Source organism: Dermatophagoides pteronyssinus, unplaced genomic scaffold, assembly GCF_027571235.1.
Source record: "Dermatophagoides pteronyssinus isolate colony J.1.1.1.1 unplaced genomic scaffold, Derpt_VIB-CSIC_2022.12 sq0006, whole genome shotgun sequence".
NCBI lineage: Eukaryota > Metazoa > Arthropoda > Arachnida > Sarcoptiformes > Pyroglyphidae > Dermatophagoides > Dermatophagoides pteronyssinus.
In genome coordinates, this window is record NW_027461530.1 from 1,296,011 (window position 1) to 1,313,927 (window position 17,917).

Below are 17,917 nucleotides of genomic sequence, written 5' to 3' on the forward strand. Positions count from 1 at the left end.
CCACAGAAACTTATTATTAACGTTATTGGAATTTTCTCTCTTTACGGATAAAGTTTTCTCAGTTTTTTTTCGCTAAATAACAAAGATATATTTTAGACATTTGAAAATAAAAATCCCAATGTTTGTTTGTTTGTTTTGTTTTGTTTTGAATTGGAATTATAATTTCAGAATTATAAATCGGTCATCGGTTTAGTATATGGCTTTTGTCGTTGACATCTTATAACATAGGATTTTTTTTTACTATACATATGATTGAAATTCAATACTGCAGTCAACCAACCAAACTGATTAACTAACTAACTAGGCTAGCCACAAATATAAACGATTTAAGCACTTAAAAGATTAAAAGTGAATATCATTGAGAAAGAGAGATTAAGAATCAGGAAATCTTTTTCGTTTTCGTTCGCAGAATTCTCGATTTTTAATCGCATCTTTGAAATTGATCATCATCATAATCCGATGAATAACAATATGTTTCAGCTTCAGCAAAACTTTATTTCATTATTTTTTATTTTAAATTTCTTTGTAAATTAAATAAGAAATTTGATTATAATTTCAATAATGAAGTAAAAAAAATTGTTTCTATGTTCTAGAACAAACAGGAAAAAACAACAACAACATCAACAACAATAATGATAATTTTGATTGAAGGAAAAATCTCGAATCAATAAAAAAAAATAAAACTATGTGATTATCATTATTATAATGATAAGTTATCATCCAATATAACCAGACAGACAGTGGAAAAAATTTCCATTCATTTAAACAAATACTTTCAAATGATATTTTTGGTTCTGTTTTTATGTACTTTGTTTGTTTTATTGTATATGAAGATTGGTTTCGACAACAACAACAACAGCATTTTTGTCAATGTTATCATTGTTTTTCTCAACTTTCATTCAATCAAAATGATATAAATCATCATCATCATTCGATTTTTATTGGGCAGCACCAAGAAACAAAAAAACATCATAGAAAGAGAGAGATGTTGTTGGCAAGGTCATTTTTCTTTTTCTTTTGGTTGCTGTTGGCAAGGTCATTTTTCTTTTTCTTTTGGTTGCTGTTGGCAACAACAACCAGAAAGAAAAACTTCACTTTTTTCAAGTATAAATATGAGCACTTTTTCGAGCTAAATTACATCATTTATAAATTTACAAATTTGATTTTATTGTGAAAATCTTCAAACTACAACAAAATGAGTGAAAAACCAATTCTGGGATATTGGGATGCACGTGGTCTTGCACAATCAATACGTTTATTATTAACATATGCTGGTGTTGATTTTATTGATAAACGTTATAATGTTGGTCCACCACCAAATTATGATTGTTCAGAATGGCTGAATGATAAATTTAATCTTGGTTTAGATTTTCCAAATGTAAGTTTTTTTATTTTGTTTGTAAATTTTCATTAACTTTCTGAAACTTTTCTCATTCAAAATGACCAGTGTCCATATTATATTGATGGTAATGTAAAATTATCACAATCGATTGCAATTCTTCGTTATATTGCACGTAAACATAAACTAATCGGTCAGAATGATCGAGAAGAAATTCGTGTATCATTAGCTGAACAACAAATTATCGATATGAATATGGCTATTGGTCGTATTGCATATAATCCAAATTGTGAAAAATTAAAACCCGAATTTTTGAAAACATTACCCGAACAAGTAGAATTATTATCTAAATTTCTTGGTGATCAACCATTTATTGCCGGTTCAAATATTTCTTATGCTGATTTTTTACTTTATGAATATCTTACTAAACTTAAAGTTTTAGTACCCGATGTTTTTGGTAAATTTGAAAATTTGAAAAAATTTCATGAACGTATTGAAGCATTACCCCGAGTATCGGATTATATTAAAAAACAACAACCAAAATCATTTCATGGTCCAACATCATTATGGAATGGTACATATGCTTAAACCATCATGATGATTATAATAATTTTTTCTTTGTTTCAATGAATTTCAATTCAATTTACCAAACAAAAACCTTATTTTCAATAAAATGATTTTTGTTTATTAACATTTTTTTTTGTTTTCATTATTCTGGTTAACGAAAAAAAAACAACAAACCGAATTTTCGTTTCAGTTCATTCAAGATTATGATATTTTTTTTCTTTGAGAAAAAATCAATAGACAAAATTCTTTTGAAAATGATTTTAAATCAAACAACAAAAAAAAACAAACGACACAAACACAACATCAAGGCCATTTATTTGAAAATAAATGGTTTGTTTGTGTTGAAATCAAATGATAATTATGATTATAATTGGACACGAACTACAGTTTTTTTTTTTTGAAAAGACATGTTTTTCATTTTTTAATTTCATATTTTCAATAAAATAATGGGAGATTAAGACCGATTTTTATATATGTTTTCTTTCTTTTTTTGGGGGGAATGGCCAGAGAGGACACCCAGGGAAAAATAATAATAATTACCGAACGGTAACTACCCTAACAATCATCTTTAGTTGGTCCAACTTTAAAAAAAAAAAATACTAATTATTCTTGAATGATAATTAAAAGCCTGGACTAGAATGTTAATTTTTTTTGTTTGTAATTTACAAATCTAATTAAATTGAATTTAAATAAATAAAAAAAAATCATTCGATAAAATTACAATGTTAAAATGAATGTAAACAACAACAACAACAAAAAATGTTCATATTTCATTTGCTTCACAATATTGGGGATTGAATTTCACGTTTCATCGATAATCGAAAATCATTCATTCATTTATTATCAACTTTCTTAAATCGATACATTTACTTTTTATTTTTACTTATCATCATTATCATTATCATTAAAAATGTTATTGTTAAAATCATCATCATAATAATGAAAATAGTTGATCAGATTTCTTTCATTTCGTTGATAAAAAAAAGAAAGAAAGAAAGATATTACAAAGTGAGAGAAAAACGTAAAGAAAGATGCACTCTCAGTCTATATTTATGAGAAAATTAAGTAAACATTTTCTTCTTTGGTATTTTCAATGATGATGATAATGATACCTTTTCTCTCTCTCTCTCTCTCTCTCTCTCTCTCAACATCATCATCATACTTTGGTCAAATGGATTTGTTTTTTTTTCGGTTGTTTGATCTGTTATGTATGTGATCCTTTTAAATAGAAAAAAAATCGCCGTTGTTGTTGTTGTTTTCTGTCTTGGCCAAACAGTTTTTTTCCTCTTCTGTATCTATATCGACAAATGATGATGATACTGAAAAGTAAAAAAAAAAAGAAAGAAAAGAAAAAATGAAACGGTATAAAATTCAATAATATAAAAATTCCATTAATGGAATTGAATGTTGATGAGAGAGATTCAATAGAAGAAACTAAAATGAAACTGACCAAAAAAAAAGTTGATGTGATTTGCCATTTATGTGGATGTTGATGATGATCATCATCATCATGCTACATATTTTAAAAAGAAACTCCGAAATTAAATCATCATTTCGTTTTGGCCTATTTTAAAAGTATAATTTTTCCAGAATTTTCAATACATCTATGAATCGAATATAAGTGAATTTGATATATGGATGCCGCGTGTTTATCATCATCATCATCATCGTTGATAATAATATACCGGTAGCGGTCGTCTTCGGTTGGATTTTTTTAAAAAAATATCCAATATTTTTCAGTTTTTCACGTTTTTCGGAATCGATTCTTTTGATTTTTATCATTCGATGTTCATCGATCCAATGATAAGTTTTTTCATCTTTTTTTTTAAAAAAAACCCCAGTATTTCTTGATGAGTTTGCAGCTTTATTAATTCGAACATTATTTGATTTTTTTATTATCATTTTCTTCATTTTCTTTCCAACAAAGGCTGTGATGTTTTTTTTTTTCGTTTTTGCTCAACAAAGTTTTTTTTTTTGTTTGGTTCTGATATTCGAATAAATTGATGAGCCATTTGGGAGCAAATAATAATAATAATAATAATTTCTCGGTAAAGCCAAACGAATCAATCGATTTGTAATCAAATTACTAATACAGTATCGGCAGATTTATCCAAGTTTTTCTTTGAGTTTTTTTCATTCACTCACGTTTTACGTTTCTTTTTTTTCTGGTTATTTATTATTCTCTGTTTTGATCATCATCATCATCATAATCGCCATGAAGATAGAGTTTTTTGTTTTGTTTTTTTGCCAAAAATCTTTTCATCACGTTTATAATTCAATGAATGAATGAAATAATAATGATAATCGAAAAGTAAAGATTATTGTTATTGTTGTTTTACCGGGTCGAAGAAGATCAATCGATGAGAAAAATACAAAACAAAAAAAAAATGAAAAACCAAAAAAAATTTCTTGGAAACCAAAAAAAAATCTAGTTATTCGGTTATGGTTGGAACTTTTTTTTTTGTTCGTTCCATTTTTTTTTTTGCTGTTTGCGAGCAGAAAAATATCGATTGTATCGATTTTTGATCTTGTCGATTCAATAAGAGGAACAAAAAACAAAACAAAAAAAACGAAACATCATTTCATCGAACCAAAATGATAAAATCAACTGAGTAAATAATTTGAATATGGCAATGATAAAAAATGAAACAAACAAACAAACAAAAAGAAAGAATATTTTTTCTGTTTTCAACTTACAAATAATATCCAAACGATATTTATTTTCAATGTATGAATTTTGTTTCCGTTTTCGTTGTTTGTTATTATTATTGTGGTTGAGCAATATATTTTCAGCACGACAAACAATATCTTGATCATTATTTTCATTCTGTACATTCATTTGAATGATTGATTCGGTTATCATTGTTGTTGTTGTTGTTGATGTCGATTCGTTGAAGATCATTTCATCATCATTATCATTAATAATGAAATTATCATCATCAAATTGAAATTTATCATTGTTGTTTATATCATCATAGTTTATAATTATAACTTCATCATCATTATCATCACCATTGTTGTAATCATTATTATTTTTAAATTCTGTCATTATTTGTTGTTTTTTCGTCGAATGAAATAATCGTTTTCTTTTATTTTCTTCATATTTTGATTGTTGATTTCTTAAATCATTTGAATTATCATCATCATTGTAAAAATGTTTTCGATGTTTTCGTTGACGACGATGACGACGACCAGTAATGATTACATATTGCCTAAAGCAATGAAAATGAGAAAAGAATAAGAAAAGAGAATAAATAAATAGGAAACAACAAAGAAAGGAAAACATTTTTGTGATTAGATTACAGATCAAACATTAAAAGAATGTTTTCTTTTTCTTTTCTTTTTTTTAAAGAAAATCATCATCGTTTGTTTTCAATGGAAGAATGCTTTTTTTCTGGAATTCAATTTTGAATCCAGTAACCAACCAACCAACCAACCACAGCTATATATTGAACGAATCAAATTCAAGAGCCAGAATTGACAAAAAAAAATGAAGAAAGATTCTCTTCAATCACCAATGATGATGTTGATAATTCCAGCCACAAGATTATCAATTTTTATTCTTTCTTTTTTTTTGAATATAAATTACAAATTATTTTCATTTTCATTTTATATTGTTGTTGTTTATACACGATAAGTATATGGTGGTGGAACAAAAGAAGGAAGCCAAAGACAAAAAATGATATGAATTTTGATTACACTTGAATTAATAAGTTATAAATGAAAAAAAATTGTATCAAGAATTCTTGATTGCCATTTTTGTTTTTCTCTATGATGACATTGTCATTGTTTCATTTCATAATCAATCAAGAATTTATTTTTTGTTGCAAAAAAAAAAAAAAAAATGAAAATTTATCAGGTTTCCGATACTATCGATTGATCGATATTATTTTTTCCAAACAATCGATAGTATCGAAATTTTATCTATATTCGATGAATCGAATGTTTTTGTTTTTTTCATTTGCGATAAAATATAGCGATAAAATTTGGATGCAAAACCGAAAAAAACGATGAAAAATTCAAATTAAATTAAAAAATTAATTTGAATATCTAACCAACCACACACACACACACAGAGAATAATATGAAAATTTATTATCCACACACAGCCTACAGGGATAAGAATTCAGCAAAAAAAAAAAAAACAAGAAGAAAATGATATTTTGTTTTGGGTTTTTCTATTATTATCGGAAACAATTTTTTTTCTTTTCAAAACAAACACCAAAACCGAGAAACAAGAAAACCGTTTAAATAATTTCAAATGATTCATTCATTCATTCATTCACTAAGGGAAACAAAAACGGAAACTATTCTTGATTCTTGATTCTTGTACATCCCAAATAAACACCCCAAACACACAACAAAGGAGTATTTTTTTCATTTGAAAATTTTTTAACTTTCATCATCATCATCAGAAACTCAAACCAGAAAAAGAAAAAAGTCATTGAGAAATATAGATGAAATGAACGCCAAACAAATGAATGAATGAAAAAATCCATTTACAAATTTCATTTTTTTTCATTCTTTTCGTTAATTCAATTGTATGCAAATTTTATTTTTTTTTTTTTTTTTGGAAAATTTCATAAAAATTGATGCCTGGCCATCATGATGGCTCCTGGTTTCATTCGTACAAAAAAAAATAAAATACCTTCCAGGGAAGCATACATTTCACTCTTTTTTATTCATTTCATTTCATTTCTATTCATTTTTTTTTGAATTGTTTTTACATTTTTCTCTTCAAGCAATTTGAATATTTTTTCTTTTCTTTTTTGTCAATAAAAATTCCATTTTCATTCTAATTCAAAATTCATTCGTCAAGTACATCATACAAAAGCATTGGGAATGCAAAATTCCGAAAAATTTCCTAAAAATTACTTCCCATTTTGACTGTTTTCTTGGGAAATTTCCAAAGAAATAAAAACTTTCGAAAATCTAAATTATCGGTTTTTTCGGAAACTGATTGATTGATTGGTTTGGTTAGTGGGATGTTTTTGCGTTTTTCAAATGAAAACAAAAAACTACTTACTCTAAAATCGGTATTGGCCGATAGCCAGGCATCAAATACCAGCTATGATTTGCCGGTGGCCTTGATCCATACGAACGACAACGTATTATTATTTCCTGTCCGGATATAAATGATTGTTTTGACGTTGCTGCTGTTTTTGTTGTCGTTGTTTGATTTTGATTGAAATTTGTCGATGACGGATATGCAGTGATTTCTACACGTTTCGGTTTTGCTATGGCGGTGGAAATAGGAAAAGGGAAGAATCGAAATGATCAATAAAACAAACAAATAAAAAACTGGAAATTGAAAATAAAAAAAAATCCACTTACTATTAACTTTCATTAAAATTTTAAAATTTAAAAATGTTTGATTATCATTACTTGAAACACATTTAAACCAACAATTATGATCATTCGAATTGATTGGTGTTAAATGTAATTCACTTTGTAATGAATTATTTTTTTCCGTTAATATATGAAATATTTGTTGTCGTATTATCTGGTTATTACGATACCAATTTAATAATGGTAATGGTTTACCTGTTGGTTTTGTTTGTAAAAAATAAAATTACAAAAAAACAGAAAAAAAAGGTTACTTTTTAAAAGTTTTTTTTATTGGTGGTGGTGGTAGTGGGATAATCAAGCCTGATTTTAATATTCAAAATCAAAATAGAAAATTCTGTACAACAAAAAAAAACTAAATTAATTCGTTAAACTAAACTTGTTTCAGTTTCTTCTGTTTGTTGACTAATTATAATTAATACATTTGTGATTTTCATTGATTATCATCATCATTATTATTATTATTATTATTATTATTATTTTGGGCACATCATATGTGAATAGAATAATAAATCAAGATAATATTTGAACAATTTTTTCTTCATCTCTATTCATTATAATCATTTATAAATGAATGGGAGGGAGAGAGAGTGAAATATTCACAAATGATGATGATGATGATGGTAGTTTATGGAACGAAAAAGATTAATTGAGATTAATTAGTATGTTTGTGTGTGTGTTCCAGAAGTAGCTAAAACAAGTGAAAAACGAAAAACAAAATGAAAAACAAAATCCAAAAAGAATCTTTCTATATATTAGGTTGTTCGGAAAGTACTGTCGGCACCATTTTTGATCGTCTCTAAAAAATTTTTGGTTGAAGATTTTGAAATTTTTAAAAAGCCAATTAATTTCTTGGTTATCTGGCTATAATTTGATCAAAAAATTTCATCAATTTCCCAGCCCAAAATTTTGCTAGGGCCGTTGGAAGTGACCCGTCTATTGCATAGCCGTCTGAATGTCGTGTCGTTTTGTGTGCATAGCCTTTCAATGCGTTTGTCGATCATCGAGAATTGTGGATTTTTTTCTCAACCCAAAGTTTTTGTTGGCTTTTTTTGATCTCAAAAAATTCTTGAATTGATCATCATTCAAGATTTGAAAAAAAATTGGAAAAAATCATAATGGTATAGGGAAAACAGCACATCAAACATTCTTATTCCGACCGGAAATCAGACCGCTTTTGAGGATGATCGCGTTGCAGCAAAAATTTGAAAATCACTTCTGGTTAGTCCCAAGACATGAGAGATCATCAGTTAGGGGCCAAAAGTTGTTGGACAATTTTTTTGATGTCGCAGTGGACTGAAAACAAAAAACGTCAAAATTTTGAATTTGACAAGGGTCACTTCCAGCGGCCCTAGCAAAATTTTGGGCTGGGAAATTGATGAAATTTTTGGATCAAATTATAGCCAGATAACCAAGAAATTAATTTGCTTTTAAAAAATTTCAAAATCTCCTACCAAAAATTTTTTAGAGACGATCAAAAATGGTGCTCGAAAACGCCGACAGTACTTTCCGAACAACCTAATATTACATTCCATTCATTATTTTGTTTTGTTACAACAAGCGAACAAAACTACTATTGGGTTGTTGTTGTTGTTGTTGTTTTAAATGAACAAATCGAAAACAAAAAAAAACGAATCGTATTGAATTTGAATATAAATTCTATTAGCAACAATGTAAATAAATGATTCAATGTATGAATGAACGAAAGAATAAAAAAAAAGCTTTAGGTTATCATTGACTAACATACATTATAGACAGCTAATAATGTTAATTAATTTATTATCATCAAACTAGAAAAACTAAAAAAAAAGGTAACATTATCTAAATGAATGAATGGATGGAGAAAAATAGTCATTCATTCATTATTCATACTATTAACAAAAAAATAGAGTTTAAAAGCCTAAATGAAACACAAAAATATATATAATTACCGCCTTCGGATAAACAAATCAATGTTGCCGATTCATCTTCATTCAATACTATTGTTTGATTTGGTTCCAATGATTTTAGCATAATCATTTTATTATTATCATTCGAAATGGATGATGATTTTGTTTGATGTTGTAATGTTGTTGTTGATAAATTCGTTGTTGTTGTTGTTGTTAAGCTCGATTTTTGTTCATGATTATTTTCCAAATTCGTATTAAAATCATCACCATTTCTTGATCGATTTAGTTTTGTATTGAAATAATTATTTCTATCCATTTTTAACAATATTTGCAGTTGTCTTGGTGGTACTGTTGAAGTGTTAAATTTTTTAAATTTTTTAGAAAAACCAACATCAAAAAGGATACATACCAATCACATTTAATGTTACAGTTGAAATTGTTGTACGTTCCCATTTATAATCAACCCTACACCAATAAAGACCAGAATCTTTTTCTTCAATTGGCATTATATAAAGATGTGCTGTTGATTTTGAAATTGGTTTCAATGTTATCGTCGGTAATGTTGTTGTTGTTGTTGTTGTTGTTGAAGGCATTGATGATGTAGTTTTAAATTTTGATTCAATTTCTAATTGTTGTTGTTGTTGTTGTTTTGATGAAGAATTATTATTGTTATCACCCGATTTTTGTTGATTTAATGTAAAATTTATTGATTGTTGTTGTTGTTGTTGATTTAATGTAAAATTCATTAATTGTTTATGTTGATAATTTTTATGTATAAAATGTTGAGCATATTCAAATGATTGATGTCTAGCATCAACACTATAAATTGGTGAACCAGAAATATCATCACCACGATACCATAATACTAATGATATTGAATCAGATGGATTTAATTGTCGTACAAAACAAGGTAAACGTATTAATCGTCCATCAATTGCATTTACATCACTATAAACTTTTTTTTTAAAAAAAAAGGAAAAATTCAAAACAAAAATTAATAAAACAACAATGGAAATATACTCTATTCAATCATTTCTTCATCAACTTTCAATCTAATTTTATCTAATTTTTTGTACCTTGATTTTATGATTAATTTACCCGGGAATTCTACATTATCCCGATTAATAATAAATGTGAATATTACCCTGATGATATGTAATTTATAATGTTTGATGACAATATTGATAATGATGATTAAATCACATTGTAAACGCGGAAAAAAAAACAGAAAAACAACAATACAGAAAAAAAAGCCATCCATATTTTTCATTATTCTAATAATAATAAATTATAATAATAATAACTTGTAACATCCTATACACCTTTAGTTTTTTCATTTTATTTTCTGCAAATATTATTATTTTTCTCGGTAATAACGTTATTATTATTATTATTATAACAAAAACATGGATCATCATCATCATCTGTTTCCGTTTTCATTCTGATATTTCGTGAATCTTCGTTTGATTACATTGTATTACATTATTGTTACTTTTGGAACGAAAATGAAAAAATGAAGAAGCTAAAATGTCACACTTTGCTTGTTTGTTTATTTATTTTTTTTTCGTAATAATAATATTATTATGGTGGATATACATTGAATCTACAGTAGTAGTTTCAGAATATATATTACACATACACGAAATGACATCTGCATGTCTGAATATATTTTCGTTCGTTTTTTCACTCATTCTGTTCTATCTATGGAACACTGCTTCTGGCTTTTTGGATTTTTTTTTTTTGTTTTTCATTGGCCATCCATTTTATTTTGGAAACATGATGATGATGATGGTATTTGCATAAATGTTTTTTGCTTTCATTCTTTTTTTTTTTGGTTCAATATTGATTGCCTAACATTATTATTATTAAGAAAATATTCTTAATAATTTCTTTATGTTTTCTCCCTTGGTTGATTGAAGCCATTTATAATATCGATAATAATATGAACGTTTTTTCGTTATCAAATTGGCAATACGCCCATTCAAACTTATTACAAACCGATATTGAATATTGAATATTGAAAACAACAACTTACTTTGATGTTGATGTGCTTCAATTAATGGTTTTTTCACACGATTCGGTAAAATATTTTGTCGTATTTTTCTTTGTAATATTTTTTCATCATCATAATAATCCAATAGCATATCTTTATCCGCATCATCATATTTTTGTCGTTTATGATAATGTTCATTGTCATTTGACCTCGATGTTTTCTTCGAATCCGATTGAAATAATTTAAATAAATTTTTATTCTTTTCATTATGTTTATTGTTAATTATCACCAATGGAATATCGTCATCAATATCACCATCATTATTATTATTATCACCATCACCATCACCATCGCTATCATCATCATTAGTGTTTGTCATCATTTGAAATGAATCTAGAGATAAAAAAGAAACAAGAAATAAGAATAGAAATTATTTTTAAAACATGAAATTTTTAATCCTATTTTTTTTTAAAGAAAAACATCAATTTCTCAATTCTCATTATAAAATTTGTAAAGAAAAATAGAAACGAAAAAGAAAATCATAAATTGAGCGATAACAACAACGATGATGACAAAAATAACCCAAAAAAAACCAAGGACAATCATAACAAGATTAATGATAATGATGATGATGATGACAGTGATGAAAATAAAAATGGATACAAACTTACAAGAATCACGAGAGAGATACAAATGGCCCTTCTTCTTTTTTTCCATTCTGTTTTGTTGTTGGACCCAAAAATTTCTATTTTTTTTTCTTCACAAAACAAAAATAATTGAAAATCATTTTTTTTCAACTATACAAGATTAACTTTTGAGTTTTTCTATTTTTCCTTTTCTCTCAAACATCAACATTTCAATATCAATATCGATCATCATGATAAGAGAATATTTTCAAAAGATTTTGAAAATTATTTAAATATGAATCCCAGATAATAATAATAATAATGAAAAATATACTGAACAAATTGCTGCCTTTTCTTTTTCTCACGCTTGATAATTTTTTTTCAATGTGCCGAGGATATTTTGAATTGGTTTTTGTTTCGAAAAGATTCTTTCGATAATAGTAACAGGCCGAATAGAGACAAACAAAAAACAGCAGCAAAATCCGTTTACATTTTCCCTATACTTTTTTTTTCAATATCGATAATGTGTGTGTGAGTGAATAAAAAAAAAATTTTCAAGTCAAAATAGAAAAAGAATTTAGTTAGTGTGTGTGTGTGTGTGTGTGTGTGTGTGTGTCCTTATAAATCCACTACTCGCCAATGCAAGGGAAACATTATAGCAGGTAGGGCGTGTGTGTGTGTGTAAAAAATAAAAAAAAAAAATGATATAAAGTAGCAATAGGTACAAATATGAAATGACAATTAATTAAAAGAAAAGAAACGAGAATAAGAAGTAAATACGAAGGCGATGTCGATGTTGTTGCTCAGTATGTAGTTTATTAATTCTTTTGTCGGTGCATTGGCTCTTCTACAGTTTATTTGTAGACACTTCAATGATGATGTAGATCTGTGGTAATTTGTGGTTCTTGTGCTAATATCCATAGTCTGTTTTGCTTGTTGCTTTAGACAGTACCGCTTTGTATATTGGACATTTATCGCTATTTGGCGAATGGTTGATGTTTTCTGGTTGCTTGTCAGATGTCCCAGGTCGTTTGGCACAGTTACAGCATGTCACTTTTTTGTTTTTTTCCGGACAGTTGGCTTTCAAATGTTTGCCTGGACAATGCATACATTGCGGTGGTTCTTTTTTTTGTTTTTCGGGGCATTTCGTTTGTGAATGTCCAAAACTTAGGCAATGGAAGCACTGGCGGACTGGAGATGCATCCTCTGCGTAGACCAGATTGAAGCCGAACGATACGTTGCGATCTAGTGTTTCTAGGATTATTCTTCGGATTGTTGGAGTGACTTTGATAGCCACATTTACTAGATGCTCTTTTCTGTTGTTTTTTAGATAGGCTACGGTGATGGAGTCTTCATTTTCACAGGCATTGGCAATATCTTGATTGCAGTCTTTGATGATTTCTGGTACATGATCACGATCGATTTCTTTAGGCACTCCTTTTAACAGTATAACAGGGTTTTGGCGTTTCGGTTCCTCTGATATCATTTCATCAGAAGCATTGATTAGATCGTCTAGATTCGCTTTTGAATTTTCATCTTTAGAAAAAATCATGATTTTACCATTTGATAGTAATTTGTTTGCTATTATTGCAGTACCAGCTGGTTTTGAACAGACTAATTTTCGGGCGACCTGTAGAGCGTCGGTTGAGGTTTTGGTTTTTTTCTTATCATCTTTGAGATATAATATAGATGCATAACTGTTCTTCAGTGTGGTAGTGTTGCTTCTCGCTTGTTTAGCTGTTGCTTGGGCATACGATACTGCTTTGACCTTTTCGTTTTGTTTATATAATGTCGTTTCGTTCGCGTTGCCATTTTGTTTGTTTGATGTGTTTAAGTTGAGGTCGCCATTTTGTTTGTAGGGTGTGGTTGAGTTGAAGCCGCCATTTTGTTTGCTGAGTGTTGTTAGGGTCTCCCTGTTTTCGAGGACCATTTTTTCTATTTTTGTTAACTTATCCATTGCGGATCTCTCCTCGACTAATTGTTGTTCCAATGCACTGATGCGACTTCGATTCTCTTTATCTTTTTCCAAAGCATGAGAATTGTTCGCCATGATGATTTCCAGTTGGGGCAATACCTTATTCTTAATTGAACTTGTTGCACGGTCGATAGATTGTTTTACGATCGACATCCTATTCTTGGAATTTTGAGTAGTGTTTGTCAATTCTTTGCAGATATTTTCCAATATCCTGCGTAGATCGCCTTCGTTGTAACTTTTGTCTGAGGCTTGATGCTGGTCGTCTATATTTTGCTGTGCCATTTTGGCCCGTTTTTCCGCTGCTGTTACGGTGTTGGTAGATCCTCTTTTCATCCCGTATATGGGTGGTCGAGGGTAACGATAGAGGGGGATAACGGATTTCGATTAGGAGGATAACGGATTTCGATTAGGAGGATAACGGATTTCGATTAGGAGAATAACGGATTAGGAGGATAAGAAACCAAAAAGAGCGAAAATTGAATCAGATTGAAAGAGATTCAAACAGAGGTTGAAAGAGTGTGTGTGTGTGTGTGTGTGTGATCAGCATAAATCAGGATATTGTTTTTCATAAAACAGAATAGACAGAATGAAAGAATGAAAAAAACAACGAAGCTTATTATGCGAATTTTCTTCAAATATCCATTTTTTTTCTCTCACTCCACAGCCAATATTATTATTATTATTATTATCTTTGTCCATACCAAAGAGAGAGAGAGAGAGAGAGAATATTCCGTTAATGGTAAATCTTTTCCTTTTTCATTCTTCTGTTATGTTTCGGTTAGGGTTTTCATACATTTTTATGGATGTTTTTTTTCTTCTTGTTCATTCAGAAAAAAATCACGAGAGAAAGAGAGAAACAAGAGAAAAAAGAATCAAATCTCTCTCTCTCTAAATACATCACATGTAGGAAAACTCAATATGAGAATTTGCTTGTGATCATATACCATTTACACACACACATTGTGAATCCGTTTTTATTATAGTTTTTTTTTCTTTTGTTTTGTTTAAATTTCTATAGTGGATTTAATTCAAAATCTCATTTCAATAAAAAGTATACTTAGAATCTATTAAATGGATTTTTGAATTTTTTTTTTTTTTTTTGAATAGCATCATCATTTAAATGTTGCCGCCGTTTATTTTCTGTTTGCTTTTTTCAAAAAAAAAAAAAAAAATTAAATGTTGATAACATTATGGCTATTATTACCTTTTATGTATGTATGTTTATTTTTCATGTTCATGTTGTTAAAATAGTCTACTTTTATCTTTTTTTTTCTCCTCCTTCACCATAGTGAATCAAGAATCAACAAAACAAAAAAAAAAAAGCTTAACCAAACATACATCATCAAAAATGCTGATGATGGCGATAATATGATAATAATAAAAAAGGTATCATATGGATTCTAAATCTTTTTGATTCCGGATTCTTTCTTTCTTTTTTTTTCTCATAAATACACCCGGAATCCGTGTGATCATCATCATCATCATTATTCATTAGAACCAAATCATCTACTGTGTGTCTGGTTCATACACTGGTACATGTACTATGCACGAGCCATTTTGACTAATAGAATTATGAATAAGATTCATTCACTTTCATTTCATTGGAAATTCAGAAGAAAAAAAAATCATCATAACAACAACAACAACAACAACAACAGAAATAATAATAATGATGATGTTTGATTGAAATTGAAGATGAATGAATGAATGAAAAGGTAATCTATATAAATGAATGAATGAATGATATGAATATTCAATTTTGTTTGTTTGTTTTCCTATCCAAGTAATTTCCTGTTACAGATACTTCAAATAAAACCATTTATATTGATGATGATGATGATCATAATAATGATTTAAGATGATATTCATGCATTGGATTTAAGCCTTGGAATTGATGATTTTTTTTTCTCTTTTTCATTTTCATGAATATCTATCGATCGATTGCCTATAGGGTTTCGAATTCATAATGATATTTTCTTTTCTCATTTTTGTTTATCGTCTTTTTTTTTCGTAATATTTCCAGATGATGATGATGACAATTTTTTGACCATATTTCATTTATTGGATTTCTATCGTCTGTTTATTGTCAATATATATAGTCAATATTTTGAGGAATAAACTCAGAATTGCTTGAATGAATGATTTTAATATCAAACAAAAAAAAATCCAATGGTGATTCCAGGTGTTTCATCACCGTTGATTTTTTGTTCAAAAAAAAAGAAGGAAAAAAATTTGTTTGCGTGTATAGATGCTATGATTCATTCTAGCATTATTCTGAATAACCCTTTGCCCCACTATCCCCACCACAAAAAGATGAAAATTCTTGACAAAACAAAGAAAAATGACAACTTTTTTTCAAATTCAAACAATTTGAAAATTTCTTCAACCAAATTCTTTCTCTCTTTCAGAAAAAAAATGATAATGTCATTGGTTAAATGAAGAAAAAAAACAAACGGATCAAAAAAAACTGAAACTGTGTAATCTGATTTCAACCAACAAAGAAAAAAAAATGAAACAAAGAAATTTCTAAATGAATGAACAGAAATGAAATTCTACATTGAATGAAACAGAATGCAAGAAAAAAAAATAGCATTTACTTATATAAAACAAGAGGAAAAAGATGGATACTTTTGGAGTGTTTTCAACTTACTATCAATCTATCTATCTCTGAGTATTTATAATTATTATCATCATTTTTTGTGATTAAAACACAAAATCTATCTAAAGTGATAATGATAATAGTTTTGGGCAAAAAAAAAGAAAAAACGAATCTCAATCTATAAACATCTTTCAAGCTTTCTATTACACTGTGTGTGGGTATCATTCCCAATATATAAAAGTCTATTAATGACAGAATTTGCTTCTTTCTTTCTTTCTTCATTATCATTATCATCTTCAACTAACTAACTAACTAACTAAGTAAAATATTGCTTAAATAATGATAATGATGATAAAGTATAAAGATATAGATTATTTTGATTCATTTTTTTTTTCTGTTTGCCATCATCATCATCAAAATGATGATGATGCGAAGCCAATTGATACAATGTTTTTAAATTGGTTTTTTGTTTCGCTGCTTTCGGAATGAAATCCAAAACAAGCAATGGAAAGTGGAGAAAAATTTCTCCAAATTCTTGTTGTTTGTTTGTTCAATATTTCAAATTGATAGGAAAATTTCTACTTACTTTTTTGATCTAAAACAAGATTTGTCGCATCTTGATCCATTGATGCGGATGATGAAGATGCTGATGCAGATGATGTAGAAATAGATGATGATGATGATGATAATGAATAAGAATCTGATTGATCTTCCAGTTGATTCCAGATGAAAAAATTTTTCAATGTTATCGATGACGATGATGATGATTGTGGTAAAGATGTTGCTGTTGTTGTCGTCTTCGTCGATGATGATGATGATGATAATGGTAAGCTCTTTGTTGTTTCACTAATTATCATATTTGATGATGATGATGATGGTCTTATCGTCGTCGACGTTGTTGTTGTTGTTGTTGTTAATGTCGTCATATTATTCATCATCATAATCATTGTTAATTCAGAATTTATTGATTTAATCATATCCAAATCGATTATCATCATCATTAATAATAATAATAATATAAATTTAATTAATTGATAATTCATTTTGATTGAAAATTGTTATTATTTTTCATTCCTGGCTGTTCAAAAAACAAAAAAGACCCACGAAACACACAGAGGGTTATTTGAAAATAAGATCCACTGTATATATTCACTGTTTCTGCTGTATCTTTCAATGATTATTTTCTGTAGTCGTCACTATCACTTTTAATATCCGGCCAATTGATTATTATGAAAATTGAAAATAACTTTGATTTCGTTCATTCGATGCATATCAAAACTGATTTTCGTTGGAAAAAAGTTTTTTTTCTCTGGTTCTTCAATGTTTACATTTAATTTACATCACTATGTTGATGTTGATGGTGATGATCAAGATGATAATGATGACCGTTTTCAATTACAAATGAATGAATAAAATGTTTTGAACAAACAAAACATCAAAGTCATACAGAAAGAAAGAAAGAAAAGAAAACAAGAATTCTATCAGTAAAATAAAAACAATTTTTTTGATCATTCAATTTCATTTTCAAAAAAAGGAAAGAAAAGAAAGATAGTTTGAAGGAAAAAGTGGACAACATTTGTTTG

At 28.1% G+C, this 17,917-nt stretch overlaps 2 protein-coding genes and 1 long non-coding RNA gene across 5 annotated transcripts in view; 2 read left to right on the forward strand and 1 right to left on the reverse strand.

Annotated features, from left to right (window-relative positions):
* LOC113795147 (uncharacterized) overlaps positions 1-17,688 on the reverse strand; it is a 33,534-nt gene extending 15,846 nt beyond the window's left edge. The window contains exons 1-7 of one of the 3 annotated variants that reach the window (XM_075820387.1): positions 16,921-17,688; positions 11,177-11,527; positions 9,551-10,096; positions 9,184-9,489; positions 7,241-7,450; positions 6,933-7,143; positions 4,604-5,118 (exon numbers count right to left, since the gene is read on the reverse strand). In XM_075820387.1, coding sequence (XP_075676502.1) covers positions 4,604-5,118; positions 6,933-7,143; positions 7,241-7,450; positions 9,184-9,489; positions 9,551-10,096; positions 11,177-11,527; positions 16,921-17,377 — 2,596 coding nt within the window. In that variant the 5' untranslated portion in view covers positions 17,378-17,688. Of the gene's footprint in view, positions 1-4,603; positions 5,119-6,932; positions 7,144-7,240; positions 7,451-9,183; positions 9,490-9,550; positions 10,097-11,176; positions 11,528-11,805; positions 11,932-16,920 lie in introns of those variants that run through there. The other 2 variants (XM_075820385.1, XM_075820388.1) reach the window with 2 other exon arrangements.
* Positions 1,083-2,030, forward strand: LOC113795129 (glutathione S-transferase-like). Its single transcript, XM_027345317.2, has 2 exons — positions 1,083-1,378; positions 1,448-2,030. The coding sequence occupies exons 1-2, from the start codon at positions 1,196-1,198 to the stop codon at positions 1,925-1,927; spliced, it is 663 nt and encodes a 220-aa protein (XP_027201118.2). The 5' UTR covers positions 1,083-1,195; the 3' UTR covers positions 1,928-2,030.
* LOC142645093 (uncharacterized) lies at positions 9,947-10,458 on the forward strand. The gene is made up of 2 exons (XR_012846272.1): positions 9,947-10,051; positions 10,117-10,458. It is a non-coding gene; the product is annotated as an uncharacterized LOC142645093 (long non-coding RNA).
* Positions 17,689-17,917: the final 229 nt, after the last annotated feature.

What these genes read in the sequence shown, in the direction of transcription:
- LOC113795129 (XM_027345317.2), top strand. Translation starts at nt 1,196, where the DNA reads ATGAGTGAAAAACCAATTCTGGGATATTGGGATGCACGTGGTCTTGCA. An exon ending in TTGGTTTAGATTTTCCAAAT is followed by an intron (nt 1,379 to 1,447) that starts GTAAGTTTTTTT and finishes CAAAATGACCAG; the next exon opens with TGTCCATATTATATTGATGG.